This window comes from Actinia tenebrosa, unplaced genomic scaffold (assembly GCF_029948245.1).
Source record: "Actinia tenebrosa isolate PJP-AT-01 unplaced genomic scaffold, QUT_ActTen_1.0 PGA_scaffold16__25_contigs__length_10494907, whole genome shotgun sequence".
Classification (NCBI taxonomy): Eukaryota; Metazoa; Cnidaria; class Anthozoa; order Actiniaria; family Actiniidae; genus Actinia; species Actinia tenebrosa.
In genome coordinates this window covers 9,808,979-9,831,762 of record NW_028292576.1, presented here as the reverse complement: position 1 = coordinate 9,831,762, position 22,784 = coordinate 9,808,979, and the positions used below count along the sequence as shown (strand labels likewise).

Genomic DNA, 22,784 nt, shown 5'->3' with positions numbered 1-22,784 from the left:
GTTTGTCTACTGTTTGTATATCATTTCATTTCTTTTTCCTCGTGTTTGTTGTCTACATCAAACTGACACAAAACATGACTAAAGCCTAACTAGGAAACTATATGGTTTATTTAGGCTCCAGGCATTTCCTCTCATTACAAACTATATTTAGCTTTGTTTATTTGACCAAATAAGTATTTTCTTTTCAATGATCTAAATATATAATTTAATGTAATGTAACATAAGAGGAAATGTGAATAAAGACGTATTGTATCGTATTGTATTGTAAAAGCACTTGATTCCCAGCGAATCGGGCTCCCTGTGTAGTACAGAAACGCAAATTATATTATTTTACAGTTCCTGATGATGACGATATCCAGCAAACGATATATATCATTGGGGTATATTAACAACATCGACTGATCTAACAGTTAATCAGAGGCTTTAAATAACTTTTAGTAAGCGCTGGGATGTCAGAGAAAGGCAAATGGGACATACCGTCCCTACCCTAGAAAGTCGTAGTCTACCTGATTAGCATATAATCCCAGGCCATTTGTTTACGTACTCTAAATTCGATACGGAAATTCAGCTGTACCATAAATTTTGAAATCATATTGATATATTATGATATCGTAGAACTTCAGATAAAAAGGAAAACAATCTTGACTGTTCGACAAGGGTTTTAAACGCCGTTTAGTAAGCGCTGGACGGTTGACATATTGGATAGTAAACGGAAGTTATCAACTGACAGATAATGGTCAAGACTTGTGATACCATTATAACAAATACCGAGGTTAATAGACCAGATTTTCGCCTTAAGAAGGTAAGAAATGCTATAACAAGTGTATTTTTTGGCCTGTAAGGGTAAAATAGTAAGAATAAGAGATTAGCCAGGCGAGATTTTTTGATTTTGTGAGTGATGGGAAGTTATGGCGTATGACTTCGAAAGGTCAAAAATTGAAGATTTGAATGACCCGTCGCGTAACAAATATTTGTTTGCCCAAAGAAATGTTTACATCAATTGAAAGCTTGTTTCTTAAAGAACTAACCCTCGGAAACTTGTTGGGTTTGGAGCTTTATCGCATGGTGAAAATCGATTTTGTTTGGGGGATATCGTCAATCACCTAGAATCACGAGTCTTAAAACTAAGATTATTTATGTCACAAAAAGTAACTCAAATTTCCTGTAAGTCACGTAACCTGATATTTAGATAGCATAGAACACGGTCTTAAGGGTTTTAAGTTGATCAGAATCGATTTTTGTACTGAACTCGCTCGGTAAACTCAACGCAAATTTTGGCCACTAAAATGGCGATTTCGGGAGGACTTTTTAAAACGGCATTTTCTCAAAGGTGAGAATATATTTTCCTTAAAAAACTATGCAGTGCATTTTGTGATATAATAAAGTACATCTGGACAAAATTTGAGCAAAATCGATTTTTCAACCGCGGCCGCGAAATATCGAATTTGTTTGATTTTTGCTGACATGCACTCTTAAAAAGCTTGTTTGATTTCTGTCTTTTCTTGGGAGGTTCATTTTCTTTGCCTCCTTGCTGTCTTTTAGCGAAACCTTTTGACTTAGGGTTCGTAGCTCGTGGATCAATTACTTGTTGGTTCTGAATTCTTGCTTGATCTCCGGGTTGGGTGGATATAGGACTGGTTTCTGCCATAACGTTGACCATCTCACTCAAGTCCGTGATGACTTTTTTCAAATCTTCAAACTCTTGAATGGAAAGAGATACTCCATACTTTGTTGGAACCTTTTCCGCGTCAGGAAAATCAGTGTATTTTCACTGGCCCACCATTCCCGAAACAAAGACTTGTTCATACCGGTCAACAATAGTCTTATGACGTCAATTGGTAGTCATGGTAACCCGAAACACCTACCCGTCGTTTTATGCTAATATGTGATGAATAATTAATGTTCTCCGTCCTTCCCCGTCCTTCCCCGTCCCCTTCCCCGTCCAAAAAAGGGGTTGTGCGCAACATAACATACTACTCTGGTAAATAAGGTAAAAATATTAGATTAAATAGGTATACAATGCAATATTCCTTGCTCGTCTGGCTATGCACTCGTGTTTAGTCAAGCATTTCGGCGCTTGCGTATGCAAAATTCCCTACTGTTAATAGTGCATGTTTGCACTTTCACTTTGATCCAAGTGGGTTGTCGTATTGCTGTCCTTTTTCTTACGATTTTTCTCGTTCAAACCTCAGTTCTACCGGAAAATTTTCTTCAACCAGTACCTAAGATTACTAACCAAGAAGTGGAGGAGGTGGTGATTTATTGCATTACTGAATCTATTTAAATAGGCTTGCACTTTCACTTTGACACTTGGGTTGGAGTGCTGCTGTTTTATTTCTTACGATTTTTCTCGTTTATACCTCAGTTCTACGGGAAAATTGTCTTCGACCAGTAGCTAGGATTACTTACCAAGATGTGAAGGTGGTTTAACGATGTGGTTTCGTGTGTGATGTCCTAAATCAGTGGATATAAGGAAAGCGGAAATATAAGGTAGTGATTTAGTTTAGATAGTTTATCTCTTCGTTAGAGTGCTCGCGACTAAATCCGTGAAACAAATACTAATTTTTAGCACTAAATAGTGATAATTAAACAATAGAAAACAAAGGATTCTGTATGAAATAGTACTATTTAAGAGAAGATGTCTGTAAAAACCAGACAATCGTGGCAAAGCTCAAAAAATAGATTTTGCTCATATTTTAACCATAGATAGACCATAACATGAAACAAATCATGAGGTATTTTGTTTGAAAAAAAATTGCATTTTTTACGAGAAAATCGCGAAAAATGAAATTTCGTCAAATCGCTGCTTTGAGACGGTCAGATTTTAAGTCAACTTTGGTGGCCTCGTGTGGCAAACTTAAATACTCTTATGACTTCAAACCTTCTTAAAATTGTTAATTGACATCTTAAGTTTAGTCCAAAGGCTTTATAAAAATTTCTAGCTACTTTTTGATATTATTTTAAATTTATTTTAAAGTTATACTTTACGCCTTATGGAAAATAGTGTAAAAACAAAAAAATATTTTACTATGTGCTACCCAAAATTATTCAATAATATTTCGTATACTTAAAGTCAAGATATCAAATATATGACTATGAAAAAAACAGCTTGGGTAAATGTGATGGAGCGAAGTTATGGAGCTTCGAACTTTCACAAAATCGTGCTTCGGTCTAAGGTCTACGGTCGCCTAAGATCTGTCAAATCGTCAAGTCGCAACTAACAATTTGCATCAACAATCACGGGTTTTTTTCTTTTGCCGGCAAACTGTCTTTAAATCAAAACAACAAAAACAAAAACAAAAACATATTTTGCCATTAAATTTCGTAGATTTCAACAACTTGTAGCTATAAATCTTGTAATTTATATAGTTCATATTTAGCCCGCCAGCGCTGGATAATTTATGCACAGGACTTCGATTAAATTGTAAACACTTTTTAAATTGCGGTTTTCCTTGTATTTGCTGTCTTATTAAAAATATATTAGTTTGATTTCTTTAGGGAATATGTGGACGATAAATTCGCCAATTTTCTAAAAAATATATATAAGCTTCGAAAGAACCAAACCCGACATTTGTTGATCGACACTAAGATAAGGATGGCGGCATAATTAACATGTAATTGCATTTGCGTTCCTACAAGGCCCCTATAATGTACACCCCGAGAACGAGAAGGTATAGGGCGTGCACGCGGGTGAGGGATTTGACTACCCTCTCAGGTAAAATGCTACAAACATAGGGACTACATTTCCCTTATATATTTTAGCATTGGATTCAGATTACTTTTATTGGAGTGATCATGCGGATTCTACTTTATGGTAGCTAGCTTCGATCTTGTAATAATTGCGAATAACCAGAACCTGTATTCTTTTTTTTCTAATAACGTCACTTCCTTACATACCTGAAAACGGACGTGCTATCAGTTGACAACTTTAAATATTAGACGTTGAACAACTACAGGTGGCGACCAATTTCTCGAGAAGATCAACATATGGCTTCTTTCGCTTTATTTTAATAGAAGATATGTCCAGTTCCAACGAGGTACACATATCTTGTAACATTGTAATGGAAAAGTTTGATAGTTTTGACTGAGATGCCATTTTTCAAATGTCGTATGCTTGAAACATAATTGGATGTTGAACAGCTACCTCGTACATTACTTTCTTTCTTAATTCTTGTAGCTCATTTTCCACGTCTAGTTGGTGTCGTTCTAATTCTGAATCATCATCCCCATCATGGATGTCGACTTTTTTCTTTGCCGCTACTCGCGAAAAAAAAATAGATATCTGTTGTGGCGTCAAAAACTCGTTCTTCCCAAACAAACGAGCACCGTCCTTGTTTCTAGCTGTCCTCATCGCCTTTGAAACGGTTGACGGGTTGGCTTTTTGACCTGTCTGTTCTGTTTGAAAAACTTTGATCAAGTAATTTCTTTGGCTGTCGGTGAACCTCTTTTTTTTAGCTGTCGTCTTAAGTGCCCAGCCCATCGGTAGTGCTTTTGCATTATCCAGTGGTTGGTTCATTTCTTTACCGGATTCAGAAATAGTACTAGCTCCATGTTCCAATTTGTTTGCGTATAGGTTCATCGCCTTATCGTACAGTGTTTCATGCTCTATCACGTATTTGTGTTGTGTCGTTCTAGATCGAGATGGTTTTCCAGAGGATGGTATCTCTGAAATGACCGTATGCACCCCTCCTCAGGACAGGAATACAACATTTCGTTATCATCTTTTTCTTTTTCATCATCATCACCTTCAGAAGCAGCTTCGACATCTTTGTCATCACCTTTCCCTCCATCGGCTTTTTTGGTTATCTTTGTTCTTAAGAGGGAATTCTTTCTTGCCTTGGTTGCAACGAATGCGCCTGTTGGGCTTTCGTTTACTGAGATTTTGTTCAGCTCAGGCAAGTTTTTGGGTAAGTCGAAACTACTCCATTGCAAGAATTTCCCAGGTCCAACTCCGTACGCCCTCCAAACTTTGATTCCTTCAGTGTCGTATTCAATATTGGTAATGAGACTCACGCCTTCCCATTTCACTTTTAAGTTTACAGAGGGTTGCGGGCCACAAAGCGCTACTACTACACCACTTATGCCACCACAAGATTCTATTGCGCTCTTCATTTGTTCAGCGGTTTCGATATCGTTGCCTGCATTTAAAAACATTTTCATATGATTCTTGATCAATGCCGCCTTACGATCGCAACTTCCTTTTCCACCTTGTGGATCTGAGAAATCGATGCGTCTAAGAGAGATATTATGCTTCATAGCTACTTGGTGAATAAGAAGCAGAGTTGATGCTGAATGATAACATCCAGCATTGTCTTCTTTTAAATACACGCTTTTCACAACTGGTTTGACGTTTTTCAACTCTTTAAGTATGTCATCGAAAATAGCCAAAATTGCAGAGCTTTCCTGATTGCAAGATTGGAATGGATGAACAAATGTCAGCATTTGCATTTCACCATCAGCACTCTTTCGAATAGCCACGGTAAGGTGCCAAGAGATTCCCCTCTTACCGAACCAGTCTCTTTGATTTTCTCGGTACTTCCTTGGCAAGAATTTCATTGCCCAATCTGATACTAGCAGAACAGAGTGTTGATCTAAGGTCTCAAGAATTTCTTGTCTCGCGGAATCTTGGTTCACGTTTCTAAGGAGATGAGCTTTCCAAGCACTGATACTATGTACTGACGTTGACACTATATACTCCATTTCTTCTCTTTCTTCCTTAGAACACTCGGCTTTTGAAAGAACTACCTGTAGTTCATCCATAGCAGCAGTTAGAAGATGGCATCTGTCACACTGCATATTGTGCTCATGATCACAATCACCAGTAAAATCGTCATCATCTGGGTCACTGAGTGCAAAAGTTCTACAATGATCGGCGACCATTGAACTTTTTGAAACGTGGACCTATGAAGAAAGAAAAACCAAATAATTAAGAATAAAACAAATAACACTATACAAAAGGCGTAGTCATCGTCCCGTCTGTATGTTGAATTTTCTCGCGTACGCATGATGTAAGTTGATTTTACTCTAGTCTCGGAAAAGGCGTCTTCTGTTGCTTTAAGGTTTTTTCGTATAGTTATTTCAAATTTGCTTTACCTTGTAATCACATTTAAGGTATCGTTTGGCAAGTTTAAATCTGTCACTTAAATCTTTGGTCCAAGTAAGGCCCTTTCCACATTCATCTCCAAGTTTATCGATCACATTTTGTAGGTCGTCAAAAGCATCTGCTCCAACTGCAGAAAAATAGTCTAAACCTTGCAGAGACTTGCGGGTGGATGCCGAGCACACGTTAAGGACTCTCCACAAGGTGCTGCGGCTTATTGGCTCAAATCCTATTTCACTACAGTAGCCTTGATACTTTCGGATTATCTGCTCTGGTATCAATGTTCGAACAACATTGGGGATCCTTATTTCTGCATCACAAGAAAGCCTAAGTGTCTTTTCTCCAAAAGGCAAATCTTGCACTATGTGAGTGCTCGTTATAAATGAAAGAAAGTGATCGAGTTTCTCTTCTTTCACACACATCCTAGTGTTATTCACAGGTGGCAGTGCTGTGCCTCGGCCATGCAATAATATGTGATGCCTAGCAATGTCATAGCGATATTTAGTTAAGGTTGGTATCCACCTAAGCAAATCTTTAAAGCCAACCTTATCAGCCATTATAGATAGTATCTGGCGACGAGAACTCCAGTGTTCTGCGTTATTATAACATTCAGACAGGGCCTCCATTAATGAGCAATCAACGTTAGAACCTTCAAACTTTTTTTTATCTAAGTGATTAAACAGCTGGGCTGATTCTCCTGGGGCAATTTCCTCGAGACACGTATGAACCACTTGTTGCGCCTTTCGTAGATGCAATCTTTTAGTACGCTCCGACGCATTATCCCATGGAATCGTCAGAGTATTTCGGACGGGACTTATGTCTCTGGAACTAAGATATTCATTTAATTTTGCTCGCGGAGATTCTTCTGCAACAGGAGTAAACAAAAGTGACTCTTGGCTTGGCTTGTAAAGGCTTTTTGGAGTATCTGGACTAAAGCATTCATTATCATCTATTTGAGAGAGTGCTGGACTTGCAAATACTGGTCCTAAAGACACCTCTTCGTCTTTGTTTTCTTCCTAAAGATAGAAACAACCAATAATTATCAGTTCTACTGCTCATTATTATTTTGGCATAGGCATTCTGATTATCCCTTCTTCTCTAAATCTTTTTTTACAAACAAACAAACAAACAATTGTATGTGTGAATAAAACTATGCCGTTTCAGAGTTTTAATTGAATTGAGAAACAATAACCTCAGGCGAATGGTTGGGATGCCTGTGTTTGTATCGCCATCATATACTAATCGACGGCGCAGGGAGGGAGGGGCTGAGGGACTAAATGAATGCCTTAGATTGATTATCGCATTAATCAGCCGATTACATCAATATACAATCCATACCAGTTTCAGATTACTCATTTCAATGGTGACTTCAGTTTCATGATTATCGTCCTCTTCTTTTTCCATTTCCCTTAGCAGTTTTCTACAGTTGACGCAGACACCTGACAAAAACCAGTACTAGACTGAGCGACTGAATCAATTTATTAAATCAAGAGAAAATGAACTAAGAGAAGGAATCCCCGTGCACCATCATGTGCGCACTTTGACGCTATTTTTAGAATCATTGATGCTATTTTTAACTCGTTACCATGCCCGCGCGATAATCATGCTTCCCTTTAATACTTCGTTTTAGGACACGAAAAGCGCCATATTTCGCTACGTTCACAACAAAAACACAGGCTTTTGATTACTGCAAGACTGGAAGCCGCCTACCCTCAAGAAATCAACCAATCAGGTTCTTCGCTCAAAATATTTCCAAGCTAAAAATAGCATCAAACTGTGCACATGATGGTTACAAGGCTATATAGGTAGGATTCCTTCTCTTAGTTCATATTCCCTTGATTAAATAGAATCGACAAAAATATGTTACCTGAGCCAGGTTGAACAAAAACGCCAGTCTTCTTTAAGATAAATTGCGCATCTCTTTTACCGATTCCCCTTTCACCCTTCGGCCACTTTCTTTTGCCTTTTCCATGATTAGAGATTTGCACGGGTACTCTACACCTTGTAATAAACTTCCTTGTCCAACCCAGCCCTAGTTTTCCGCGATGAAGTGCACAAATCGTCCAGGTTTCGATATCTTTGGGACGTGTAAATAATCCAGCTCTACTTAAAATCAGATCTACTTCATTCTCGTGTCCAGAAAATTGAAATAGATTCTCATGACTAGAAATCTCCTTTTTACATGCAACGAAAGGAATCACTTTACAATATTTGTGACGATCTCTTGCAATTGGATCAGGACCACAGTTCCCTCCAGCAACAGCTTTAAAAAAACAATGTATCTCCATTTTTACACCGAGTTGAACTTGTTAAAAGCCCAAACAACGTAACCATCTAAAAATATTTTGATTTTGCTCTAACTTTTAGTCGGGTAGTCGGAAAACACACATAACATGTCAATGTTAATTAGTCCCCGCCATCCTTATCTTAGTGTCGATCAACAAATGTCGGGTTTGGTTCTTTCGAAGCTTATATATATTTTTTAGAAAATTGGCGAATTTATCGTCCACATATTCCCTAAAGAAATCAAACTAATATATTTTTAATAAGACAGCAAATACAAGGAAAACCGCAATTTAAAAAGTGTTTACAATTTAATCGAAGTCCTGTGCATAAATTATCCAGCGCTGGCGGGCTAAATATGAACTATATAAATTACAAGATTTATAGCTACAAGTTGTTGAAATCTACGAAATTTAATGGCAAAATATGTTTTTGTTTTTGTTTTTGTTGTTTTGATTTAAAGACAGTTTGCCGGCAAAAGAAAAAAACCCGTGATTGTTGATGCAAATTGTTAGTTGCGACTTGACGATTTGACAGATCTTAGGCGACCGTAGACCTTAGACCGAAGCACGATTTTGTGAAAGTTCGAAGCTCCATAACTTCGCTCCATCACATTTACCCAAGCTGTTTTTTTCATAGTCATATATTTGATATCTTGACTTTAAGTATACGAAATATTATTGAATAATTTTGGGTAGCACATAGTAAAATATTTTTTTGTTTTTACACTATTTTCCATAAGGCGTAAAGTATAACTTTAAAATAAATTTAAAATAATATCAAAAAGTAGCTAGAAATTTTTATAAAGCCTTTGGACTAAACTTAAGATGTCAATTAACAATTTTAAGAAGGTTTGAAGTCATAAGAGTATTTAAGTTTGCCACACGAGGCCACCAAAGTTGACTTAAAATCTGACCGTCTCAAAGCAGCGATTTGACGAAATTTCATTTTTCGCGATTTTCTCGTAAAAAATGCAATTTTTTTTCAAACAAAATACCTCATGATTTGTTTCATGTTATGGTCTATCTATGGTTAAAATATGAGCAAAATCTATTTTTTGAGCTTTGCCACGATTGTCTGGTTTTTACAGACATCTTCTCTTAATGTTCACGGTTTTAGTGCGTACACTCTAGAGTGACCACAGTAAATCCGTGAAACTTTAGTAATACTAAATAGCACAATTTCATGCAAATTCCACTGGACCCCCTCACGCTTGACCGCTACCTTCCCCGTTTGACCGCTACCTTCCACGTTTGAAACGCTGGTGCATAAACGTGTTTTATCCTATTGCAAATCTTTTTTGCACATAAGTCACATAAAGATTGAACTAATGTTTGATGCAGTTTTTAATGAGATCGGACGTCATAACACGAGATTATGATGAAATATTTGTTTTTGTTTAGAGAACAATTTTAGCCTTGCAGAGAGTTCAACACTAAAATGCTTCGTACCACATAATTATACACTAGATGCCTCCATTTGTAGGGATTTTTGAAAAAATCTATCAAGCTAATTATGAGATATTTGAGATTCTTTAAATATAGTGCATAATTTACTTCAAAACTAAACAATAGAATTGATACTGCCGAGATTAATATTTCAGCGCTAGACATTCACAAAAGTCATTGCTCATTTAGTTTTACCCTGTATCTAGTTTTAAAAGGAACATTTTGAAGGTAATCGACTTCTGCGATTTTGTGAAAACGTATAATGCATAAGACGGGGTAAACATTTCATGCGCATTTTTCATCGCACTGTTCTAGTCAATCTTACTAGATCTTCCATCATTCTCTAAAAATTCGCCGATAATTTCACTCAAAACTACGTCAGGATACAAATTAGAACTTAAACTAATATTACATAAAATTGCAAGATTATTAAACTCATTTAAAGCGATCTAAAGCGAACGAGAAATACAGAAAACATTGATCGTTTCCCAATGATTTGATGCTCTGGGAATTCCATTGTTTGCTAATGGACCCAATGACCATAATGCACTAGTCAATTGAAACCCCCACCCCCCGCGAAATACCGCTGAATTTAACATTTGAGTGGTGTTAACGTCAGACATTTTCCCCGGTAGTCGGGGGCACATTCACTGTTGAAAGCCCCGCTATTGTGGCTCCATTATTTTGGTTTAGTAGTCAACAAGAAACACATTTCACGCCAACTCCAAATTCTTGTGCTACACAGAGCCAATTGTTGTGTGCTCCATGCACTAAATATTCAATGCTCAATATATTTTCATGGGCTCTGAACCTCAAATCGTGCGAAAACGTTTAGGTTTACGTCTAGTCAGCTGAGAATTTAATGGTATTAAAATGAAAATGAACAATGCTTGTAAATATTTGCGAAGCAGTAGTTTTAATAGATTAATCATGACCTGATTCTACATTCGAACTGACCGAAACGACTCAGTGAACAAAACCCGCGTATAAGAACCTGGGGTTTAAGAACCTGTTAGGCTACGATTTTAAGAAAGGTTCTTATCAGTGGAGTTGCTGTAAAAGTGTATGGGTAGAAATTGCTATAAGTTTGTTTGAGCATGTGTTTTGTGTAGAGCATACTGCTCTGTACTAGGCTACGGGCTGCCTGTGCTTGGAATCACAACACCTGGGTATTTTTCAAGATGGCCGACCTCTTGTTTCCAGGCCCTTACATATTCAAAGGAGCGTTAAAATCCCCGCTCGATTCCCCGCTGAGAAAACCATTTGTTAAATCCCCGACCCCCCGGTGCAATCATGCTCTTAAAAGCACATCAAAAACGCGTCACGTCCCCGTTCAGTGCCCCACTAGCCGCAGGGGTCGGGGGGCGGGGGTTTCAATTGACTAGTGCATAACATCAAATTCTTTCGCACCATGCACGGTCTCATCTCGCTTGGCTGCTTTCCGATTATAGTAATAAACATTAAAGGAGATAAAATATGCTCGAGATAAGTCACACAATTTTTATTTTGAGGCATGTTCGCCGATTCTACTCACACTGATGAAGTACAGCATGACAAACGTCCCACGTTTGAATTTAAAAAAAACCCTGTTTATTACCATACTTCGGGAGTTAGTCGGAACAAGCGAGATGAGACCGTGCATGGTGCGAAAGAATTTGATGTTTATGATCATTAGCAAACAATAGAATTCCCAGAGCATCAAATCATTGGGAAACGATCAATGTTTTCTGTATTTCTCGTTCGCTTTAGATCGCTTTAAAGGAGTTTAATAGTCTTGCAATTTTATGTAATATTAGTTTAAGTTCTAATTTGTATCCTGACGTAGTTTTGAGTGAAATTATCGGCGAATTTTTAGAGAATGATGGAAGATCTAGTAAGATTGACTAGAACAGTGCGATGAAAAATGCGCATGAAATGTTTACCCCGTCTTATGCATTATACGTTTTCACAAAATCGCAGAAGTCGATTACCTTCAAAATGTTCCTTTTAAAACTAGATACAGGGTAAAACTAAATGAGCAATGACTTTTGTGAATGTCTAGCGCTGAAATATTAATCTCGGCAGTATCAATTCTATTGTTTAGTTTTGAAGTAAATTATGCACTATATTTAAAGAATCTCAAATATCTCATAATTAGCTTGATAGATTTTTTCAAAAATCCCTACAAATGGAGGCATCTAGTGTATAATTATGTGGTACGAAGCATTTTAGTGTTGAACTCTCTGCAAGGCTAAAATTGTTCTCTAAACAAAAACAAATATTTCATCATAATCTCGTGTTATGACGTCCAATTAAAAACTGCATCAAACAATAATTCAATCTTTATGTGACTTATGTGCAAAAAAGATTTGCAATCAGATAAAACACGTTAATGCACCAGCGTTCCAAACGTGGAAGGTAGCAGTCAAGCGTGAGGGGGTCCAGCCACCTTAACTAGCACTATTTTGTACTATTTAGCAATTAGTGTTTCACGGATTTAGACTACTGTGGTCACTCTACTAGAGTACACGCACTAAAACCGTGAACATTAAATAGTACTAATTAGTACTATTTCATACAGAATCCTTTTGTTTTCTATTGTTTAATTATCACTATTTAGTGCTAAAAATTAGTTTTTGTTTCACGGATTTAGTGTGAGCACTCTAAAATAATTAGAAATACCATGCTGAGATAAAAAGCAAAGCAAACATTGCACTCATGTATTCATGAAAAGTCGTGCGTTACAACATGATCTCATTTTGGCATAGTGTAACTTGAAATTATGAAATTTTGGTACTGATGGAAACACAACCAAAGGACTTCAATTGGCTTTTTGTATGTGCTTCTGGCAACACATTCTAAATAGTCTGTTAATCAGCAGTGAAGAAACTTTCTAAATTACCCTGCGATCAGAGTCTTCTTTTAACTCCTGTACAGGCCGTAGAGGAGTTAAAAGGAGACTCTGCTCGCAGGGCAATTCTAAATACATTCTCTAGGGGCGGAACATTTGATCTTTGATGGGATGGTGCCCAAAATCCAAAAACACAAAAAACAAACAAAAAACAAAAACAAAAAACGCGGTCGAGCGCAAGGTCCACTTCAGCAGCAAGCCTTTGATAATTGAAACTTGTTATAAAAATACCAGTATTTTCTAGTATGAGAGTGAAAGTACATGAGTGGGTACAAAACCTCTATCATAGTTGTGTAAAAAAGTTTTTTTTTTAAGCATAGAGCAGTTTTCGTATGACTGTGAAAAGTTCACGGCACGAACACGGTCATGACACGGCAAGGCATACGCCAGACCAATCACATTGTACGAGAATTTACTCGTCGTCCAATCAAATACCCTGAACACGGCATAAACACGGCGTGGACACGGTCACGGCACTTTTAGACCAATCATATTGCGCGTAAAAAAATCAGCCAATTAGAATTCTAGAAAGCATCACGGTCATGGCACGTCACGTTTACGGCACTGAGCTTTTCACAGTCATACGAAAACTGCTCTAGTGAACATTGCATGACAGCGACAGCGAATTACTAAAGTTTTAGTTGTGTGCACGGCAGAACCGCGTTTTGAGTTTCCTCAAAACCAGGGCGGAAGGAGGGAGGGTCAAATCGAGTTATTCAGTTGAGCGAGCCAAGTTCGAACCTGAGTCAAGTACGAGTCACGAGTCAACCACGAGTCATATACAATTTACCCTAAATTTATTAATTCTTTTCAAAACAAAAATTGATTTTTCCTTCCTACCTTTTTTCCTTCCTTCTTTCTTTCTTTCTTTCTTTTTTTCTTTTTTTGTTTGTTTGTTTGTTTTTTTTTGTTTGTTTCTATTATTTGTTTGTTTTTGTTTCTTTTTTGTTTTTTCAGTAGTAGGGAAACAGCGGTTCTGCAACCTCCGGTGCCGGTGCCGTCCGGTGCTCGACCCCAGTACCTAGCCGGACCGCCGGTGCTCAGCCCCAGCCGCCTCCCGGTCATCCCACGCGGACGCTTATTGGCTAAAGCGCCCAGTTATTGTTGAAGTGTTCGATCCCAGTCCCCTTCCCGGATTAGACTCTTCCACAGTCTCTCGCTCGTCCGTTCCGTCTCCACGCTTAGATATCCCGGTGCTCAACCCCAAACCCCACTCTACTCTTCGTTCATCCCAGCAATTGGCTAGGGTTTCTACTATTGTGCATGTCATCACCGAACTGGTGCGTGATACTATTCCGATCTTTTTATTCTTCATTTGTTAACATTTACACATCAAAGTTTGGATCCAAATCTGCATATCGCTTGTTTATGCAGTACTTGGCGCGTTTTCACTTGATTCTTGTTAACATGATAATTTTTACTTCAGGGTTCGCGCCGAGACCTCAATTATTCTAATGTTGCACATTGTTGGTAATCCCTGTATATCGTTTATTTACAAAGTAAACAAAGGTTCGCATAATCTCTAGTCGAGACTGCAGTCGTAAACTTTCCTGCATCTCAAGACCAATAAAAGTGGTTGGAAATTTTAAGAAAACACAGATTAGAATCAAGTCAAAACAGATCAGTCTAGGAATAAACTTCATTTGGAGTTCTTGCATGACTTTCGTTGTCGAAAAATAAACATCTAGAAATTTGCATATTGTATATTGACAAAGTACAAAAGCTGACAATATATCTTTGGTTCCTAGAACTCGTCATTAGAACATAAAAAAAGCCTTGAACGTGATCACGACTGTGAACTGCTTAACAAGGGTAGACATAAACAGCTTGTTTCCATTTTATCTGCTGTTATCAATCTGAGCCGCTATCACCTACTGTTTACTTATCCACCGACCAAAGGTAATATTCCACAAGAAACAATGACTACTTTATTCAAATCCTGTGAAATTTCAAGGTCGGATCGGCTGAAATATTTGATCTAAAATGTAACTGACAAAGAATCTCCAAAACCGTTTACGGATACACGACATTATTGGAAGCCAACCGTGACAAAGAATAACACAAAGAAGCCTTTGGATCCAAACTTTGATGTGTACAAGATGTGTACGATGTTAACAAATGAATAATAAAAAGAATAGTGTCACGCACCAGTTTGGTGATGTCATACACAATAGTAGAAACCCTAGCCAATCGCTGGGATGAACAAGCAGTAGAATGGGGTTTGGGGTTGAGCACCGAGATATCCGGGAAGGGGACTGGGATCGAACACTCCAACAATAGCTGGACGCCTTAGCCAATAAGCGTTCGCGTGGGATGACCGGGAGGCGGCTGGGGCTGAGCACCGGCGGTCCGGCTAGGTACTGGTGCCGAGCACCGGACGGCACCGGCACCGAAGGTTGTAGAACCGCTGTTTCCCTACTACTTTTTTCTATCTTTCTTTGCTAGCCAATTTTCCATATAAGCGTAGATACTCAAAGCAAAATCACTGACCATTAACTGATCAGTCTGCTTTTTCAAACCCCTTCATTCTCACTAGTATCCGGCTTGTGTATCACTCCACGAACATTGTACTGCAAACATGTCTGATGATGCGGGGAAACGATTAGAACATGATGAAGGATGTAAAACATGGATGAGAATGCAGTGATTGAAGGCCAGTCTTATGTCATATATTGTGGATTGAAAATCTAGTACTAATGGGTGCAATAATTTCAAGAGTCCGTTCTCGTAACAAAACTAATGATGGCCAAACTTCATTATTCGATGCAGTTCAACAAAGTAAAAACGAAAGCGCGGTTCTTGCATTGATTGATGCTGGTGCTGATGTCAAGATAACTGATAAGTATGGCAAGACTGCTTTGTTTTATGCAGTTCAACAAAATAACAACGAAAGCGTGGTTCGTGCATTGATTGATGCTGGTGCTGATGTCAACATAACTGATAATGATGGCCAAACTGCTTTGTTTCATGCAGTTCAACAAAGTAACAACGAAAGCGTGGTTCATACATTGATTGATGCTGGTGCTGATGTCAACATAACTGATAAATATGGAATAACTGCTTTGTTTTATGCACTCAGTAAGCAAAGTACCAACGAAAGTGTGGTTCTTGCATTGATTGATGCTGGTGCTGATGTCAACATGACTGATAATGATGGCCAAACTGCTTTGTTGTATGCAGTTCAACAAAAAAACAACGAAAGCGTTTATCGTGCATTGATTGATGCTGGTGCTGATGTCAACATAACTGATAATGATGGCCAAACTGCTTTAATTAACGCAGTCCAACAAAATAACAACGAAAGCATGGTTCGTGCATTGCTTGATGCTGGTGCTGATGTGAACCTAACTAATAATGATGGCCAAACTGCTTTGATGTATGCAGTTCAACAAAATAACAACGAAAGCGTTGCTCGTGCATTGATTGATGCTGGTGCTGATGTCAACATAACTGATAAATATAGAATAACTGCTTTGTTTTATGCAGTCAGTAAACAAAGTAACAATGAAAGCGTGGTTCATACATTGATTGATGCTGGTGCTGATGTCAACATACTTTATATTAATGGGATAACTGCTTTGTTTTATGCAGTCAGTAAGCAAAGTAACAACGAACGCGTGGTTCTTGCATTGATTGATGCTGGTGCTGATGTCAACATAACTGATAATGATGGTCAAACTGCTTTGATGTATGCAGTTCAACAAAATAACAACGAAAGCGTTTATCATGCATTGATTGATGCTGGTGCTGATGTGAACCTAACTAATAATGATGGCCAAACTGCTTTGATGTATGCAGTTCCACAAAGTTACAACGAAAGCGTGGTTCATGCATTGATGGATGATGGTATTGATGTCAAGAGAACTGATAAATATGGCCAAACTGCTTTATTTTATGCAGTCCAACAAAGTAACAACAAAAACGTGATTCGTGCATTGATTAATGCTGGTGCTGATGTAAACAAATCTTATTATTCTGGCCAAACTGCTTTATTTTATGCAGTCCAACAAAGTAACAACGAAAGCGTGGTTCTCGCATTGATTGATGCTGGTGCTGATGTGAACCTAACTAGGCATAATGGCAAAACTGCTTTGTTTTATGCAGTTCATCAAAGTAATAACGAAAGCGTGGTTCTTGCATTGATTGATGCTGGTGCTGATGTCAACATAACAGATAAATATGGCCAAACTGCTTTATTTAACGCAGTCCAACAAAATAACAACAAAAGCATGGTTCGTGCATTGATTGATGCTGGTGCTGATGTGAACCTAACTAATAATGATGGCCAAACTGCTTTGATGTATGCAGTTCAACAAAGTAACAACGAAAGCGTGGTTTATGCATTGATGAAAGATGGTGTTGATGTCAAGAGAACTGATAAATATGGCAAAACTTCTTTGTTTTATGCAGTCCATCAAAGTAACAACGAAAACGTGATTCGTGCATTGATTGATGCTGGTGCTGATGTAAACAAAACTTATTATTATGGCCAAACTGCTTTGTTTTATGCAATTCGACAAAGTAACAACGAAGGTGCGGTTCGTGCATTGATTGATGCTGGTGCAGATGTCAAGAGAACTGATAAATATGGCAAAACTTCTTTGTTTTATGCAGTCCAACAAAGTAACAACGAAAACGTGATTCGTGCATTGATTGATGCTGGTGCTGATGTAAACAAAACTTATTATTATGGCCAAACTGCTTTGTTTTATGCAATTCGACAAAGTGACAACGAAAGTGTAGTTCTTGCATTGATTGGTGCTGGTGCTGATGTCAACATAACTGATAATGATGGCCAAACTGCTTTGTTGTATGCAGCTCAACAAAGTAACAAGGAAAGCGTGGTTCGTGCATTGATTGATGCCGGTGCTGATGTGAACAAAGCTGATAAAATGGCCAAACTGCTTTGTTGTATGCAGCTCAACAAAGTAACAACGAAAGCGTTGTTCGTGCCATGATTGATTCTGGTATTGATGTCAACAGAACTGATAATGATGGCAAAACTGCTTTGTTTTATGCAGTCCAACAAAGTAACAACGAAAGCGTGGTTCGTGCACTGATTGATGCTGGTGCTGATGTCAACATAACTGATTATTATGGCCAAACTGCTTTGTTTTATGCAGTTCAACAAAGTAACAACGAAAGCGTGGTTCGTGCATTGATTGATGCTAATGCTGATGTTAACAAAACTGGTAATGATGGCGAAACTGCTTTGTTTTATACAGTCCGACAAAGTAACAACGAAAGCTTGGTTCATGCATTGATTGATGCTAGTGCTGATGTCAACATAACTGATAAATATGGAATAACTGCTTTGTTTTATGCAGTCAGTAAACAAAGTAACAATGAAAGCGTGGTTCATGCATTGATTGATTCTGGTGCTGATGTCAACATAACTGATAATGATGGCCAAACTGCTTTGTTGTATGCAGCTCAACAAAGTAACAACGAAAGCGTTGTTCGTGCATTGATTGATGCTGGTGCTGATGTCAACATAACTGATAATGATGGCCAAATTGCTTTGTTGTATGCAGCTCAACAAAGTAACAACGAAAGCGTTGTTCGTGCATTGATTGATGCTGGTGCTGATGTCAACATAACTGATAATGATGGCCAAACTGCATTGTTGTATGCAGCTCAACAAAGTAACAACGAAAGCGTTGTTTGTGCATTGATTGATGCTGGTGCTGATGTCAACATAACTGACAATGATGGCCAAACTGCTTTGTTTGATGCAATCAGTAAAAGTAACAATAAAAGCGTGGTTCGTGCATTGATTGATGCTGGCTCTGATGTGAACCTAACTGATAATTATGGCCAAACTGCTTTGTTTTATGCAGTCCGACAAAGTTACAACGAAAGCGTGGTTCTTGCATTGATTGATGCTGGTGCTGATGTGAACATAACTGATAATAATGGGATAACTGCTTTGTTTTATGCAGTCAGTAAACAAAGTAACAATGAAAGCGTGGTTCTTGCATTGATTGATGCTGGTGCTGATGTGAACATAACTCGTAATGATGGCGAAACTGCTTTGTTTTATGCAGTCCGACAAAGTGACAACGAAAGCGTTGTTCGTGCATTGATTAATGCTGGTGCTGATGTCAACATAACTGAAAATGATGGCGAAACTGCTTTGTTTTATGTAGTACGACGAAGTAACAACGAAAGCGTTGTTCGTGCATTGATTGATACTGGTGCTGATATTCTCACCTCAAGAGATATGTATGGCAGAACTGCTTTGTTTTACGCAGACTGGAGTTACTTCAACACAGGAAGTCAGATCCTGGAAAAAGTTGGGAGTCAATGTCTACATTTGAAGGACAATTGTAATGTTGATATTTTAACTTTGCTCTTTGAAAAATATGGCACTTCAACTAGGATGCAAAAGTTTGATGCTTCAAGGCTGCTGGAGCACGGTGTGAAAAGGGAAAGTCTTGCTACCACAGTGTTAAACATAATGTTTAGAAAATCTGTGACATATGCATTCCCTGTGAGTGACGTTGAACTGCTGAATTTGGTTCAGCTCTATAGTCAATTTGTGAACGACGATAATTCCAGTGACCAAAAAAAACTGAAATTGCAAAATATTTTGAAGTTGTTAAAGCGAGGCGCTGAGAACACACCAAAAGCTCTTGAATTACTGGTCGAATTGGGAGCTAATTTGAACAGCGCTGATTACGATGGAAACACTTCTCTTCACCATACAGTTCGTTTACCGTTTCTTGGTTCTTCTGAGGAGCATGTTATTGGATTATGTCACCAGTTGGATAAGCTTGGCGCACAGTTAAATGCAAGAAACCATCAAAATCAAACGCCTCTTCTGTTTTGCTTGTCTGGAGACATAAGTCGTGTGACAGAAAGTAAATTGCCATCAGCAATTAAGGCGGTGCGTAAAGTTTGTATGTTTCTGTTCAAAAGGGGGTCCATTGTAGAAGAAACGTCACGAAGCGGAGAATCTGTTTTTCATTTGATCATGAAATTTTTTCAAGTCGGCCTTGAACTACGAGATGAGACAATAAGACAGGAGTTCCTGCGAGAAGTGATCGAACTCTCGCAGTTGTTTCTAAGTGCCAAAGTATTGAAAACAAAGGTCGTTAACAAACGTGACATCCACCTTGACACACCACTACACCTTTGGGCTAAGCTTGCGTTTGACTCGCCTGAAGATTATTCCGGTAGTGTTATTAAAGACTGCTCTTTTGAGAAATTTTTACAAATAGTTTTCAATCCCCTTATGGGATGTGGAGCAAAACCCTTCGCCAGAAATGAGAATGAGTCAACTCCATTACATATGTGCATGACTTGGAGTGCTGTCAAAATTCTAATTGCGGCTGGAGCAAGCCCAAACGACGTGGATGCACTAGGACAAAGTCCACTTCTTGTTGCAGCAAAGAAAAGAAGACCTAAAGATCTTGATCATTTTTATCCAGACGTTTCAGAAGATCCAAAATCGTTTTGGAAGAGTTGTATCGAAAAAGGACTTGATCCTTGGACAGTTGACAAACATGGCGAGTCTGTCTTGAGTATCCTCATCCAATCAGAGACGTTCGTTCTTGCTAAAGCGTTGGTTGACGTGGCCTGTGAGATGAGCTACACGCAGTCCGAAACAGTCACCACGAATTTGTTGAATGCTATCTGTAAAGATCAATCTACGCGAACACATTGGAAAGCATTTCTTCTCAAAGATATCTTGAAGTCCAGGAAATGTCCCACCACTGCAGTTACACCACTTCGTTTTTGCTGTGGAAACATAATAAAACTGGCGAAGTATCAAAAAGGGCCTGAATTGTACAGTACCGTGCACTGTGAAATTCTAAAATTGCTTCGATGGTATGGGGCTAATTCGGAATCTTGTCTTGACATGGCGGAAACTTGTCCTGAACTGAGAGATCTCCTAGAAAAACCTGTTGATATTGACGAAGTTCTTATTCCTTGGACGTCAGTGTCGAAGAAACACGAGGACAAGTTGGCCAAAGTTGCCAGGCGACAAGACTGTCATGTAGTCGGCGATCAATTCTGGTTGCACAATGACGACATAGGATGTGGTGCATTTGGTCATGTCTTTGCTGGAATCAACGACAAGGATGGCAGAGAAGTGGCCATAAAACGTATTGAAAAGTTGCCCATGAAACAACCACAAGACAAACGAGAAATTACCAATCTCACCGCGCTTGCAGACTGTGAGCAAGTCCTACGCTATTTGCAGTTCTTTGACGACGAAGACGGAATGTTTTCCTATGTTGTTTTAGAATTAATGGAAGGAAATCTTGACGACTACCTCACTGGGTCGACACACGATAGTAGAAAAGGCACACAACTTTGTGAAGACGTAATCAAGGGGATGGAGTACTTGCACAAGAAGAATATTCTCCATCGCGACCTGAAGCCTGGCAATATTCTCTATAAGACAGATTCAAAACTTTGTTTGAAAATTGCTGACTTTGGTCTAAGTCGTCATATAGATTCTACAGCTACAACCGTGTATGGTACCAATGCAGGAACGAGGTGTTGGATTGCTCCCGAAGTGTTTGTAGATAAACTCGATCATTCCAAGTCATCCGACATGTTTTCATGTGGACTTGTTCTTCATTACATCTTGTCGGTACAAAGGCATCCATTTTCTCAGAATAATACGCAACCGGTTCACGAGGTAGAAGTCAATATAGCAAGTGGCAAAATGGTAGGATGGGATAAACCTCTTTTTCCTGAAGCCACACACCTCGTTAAAAAAATACTGGGAAGAAATTTCAAAGACCGGCCGACTGCAGAAGAAGCCCTGGATCATCCGATGTTCTGGTCAAAGAACAAAAAGATTGATTTTCTGACAGCCGTAGGTAACCAGTCAGAGTTCGAATGCACACGTGCAAAAAAATCAACTGGTTTAAGTCCCATTGAAACAGACTTAGAGACAAGTTTCAACACCATAGTCCGAAAAGGAGCATGGAACGATCCAGGTTATTTCCAAATGCCTGTAATTTTCGCTGAAATGAAGAAAAGAAGAACCTACGACGTTCACTCTGCAGTAGAGTTGGTGCGTTTGATAAGGAATGCATACGCACACGTCTCGGAAAGCACCAGATCCGCAGTAATCAGGAAAATGTTGCTAGAGGACTTCTTGGTTTTGGAATATTTTCCGGATCTCGTGACAGAGGTGTACAAGGTTGTAATTGCTCATGGATGGGACCAGACAAAAGAAGAAGTCAAGTACTCGATGAAAAAGGAAAGCAATTCTCGATGATCAAGTTATAAGGTGAAATTGAAATAATGGAATTTTGAGTTTAGATTATACGCAGTTGATGGTGAGAAAAGAAAATAACTGAGAAAAGAAAAGAAACGGAAAGGAAAAGAAAAGAAAAGCAACAAAATATCTGATAATATAAAAAAGAAACGAAAATCAATTGAAAAAGAAATGAAAATCAATAGAAAGAAGAAAAAGAGGAATCGAAACTGAGAAGAAAAAGGGAAAAAAAGGAAAGGAAATAAGAGAAGTAATAAATAGAACTGTAAAAAGCAAATTTTTTTACTGAAAAATCCGCATAGAAATTACAGGTAACATGTTTTCTAATTTGCATTTCCTTTAATACTTCATTAGATCATGATGACTGTACTGAATGGAAAAATGTGGACACTGTTTCGGTCGGGTTTGTGTTCGTAGGGTATTTTGCCCTTAAACACGTTTGTAAATAGCATATTTTGTTCAAAGTTATTCTCATAACACAGTATTTAAGTGTTTATGATCGAGTTATTTCATCTAATAAAACACCATTTTAGCTTGGTCGCAGATTTTTTCCCATTTCAAACACGTGTCATTTTCACTGGACTAAGATTTACAAAACATTTAGGTAATATCGGAAACATTTGTTTCTCTGGACACATGGCTTTAAATGGGAACATTTTTGAACGTTAAAATGGTTCTATAGCTAAGTGTAATGTTGGTAAAAACTAACTTGCATGTTTCTAGGTTTTGCAGAGGGAGAAAACCCGGAGAAAAACCCTCGAACTAAGGAAGAGCCCTGACAAACTACTCACCAATCTCGAACCCAGAGTCTTCCAGCTTTTT

The 22,784-nt window shown here is 38.4% G+C and overlaps 2 protein-coding genes across 2 annotated transcripts; one reads left to right on the top strand and one right to left on the bottom strand.

The window, feature by feature from the left end:
- The first annotated feature begins 201 nt into the window (after window positions 1–201).
- LOC116292167 (uncharacterized) lies at window positions 202–22,500 on the top strand. Its single transcript, XM_089031314.1, is given in 5 exon segments — window positions 202–802; window positions 2,366–2,490; window positions 15,258–17,677; window positions 17,680–21,974; window positions 22,317–22,500. Coding segments are annotated over 2 exon segments (6,543 nt in total). The 5' UTR covers window positions 202–802; window positions 2,366–2,490; window positions 15,258–15,417; the 3' UTR covers window positions 21,963–21,974; window positions 22,317–22,500.
- LOC148910752 (uncharacterized) lies at window positions 3,518–9,481 on the bottom strand. Its single transcript, XM_089031313.1, has 4 exons — window positions 7,968–9,481; window positions 7,439–7,539; window positions 6,094–7,116; window positions 3,518–5,901 (listed from the first exon to the last, which is right to left on the bottom strand). Exons 1-4 carry the CDS (start codon window positions 8,386–8,388, stop codon window positions 4,609–4,611), a joined length of 2,838 nt encoding a protein of 945 aa, XP_088887439.1. The 5' UTR covers window positions 8,389–9,481; the 3' UTR covers window positions 3,518–4,608.
- Window positions 22,501–22,784: the final 284 nt, after the last annotated feature.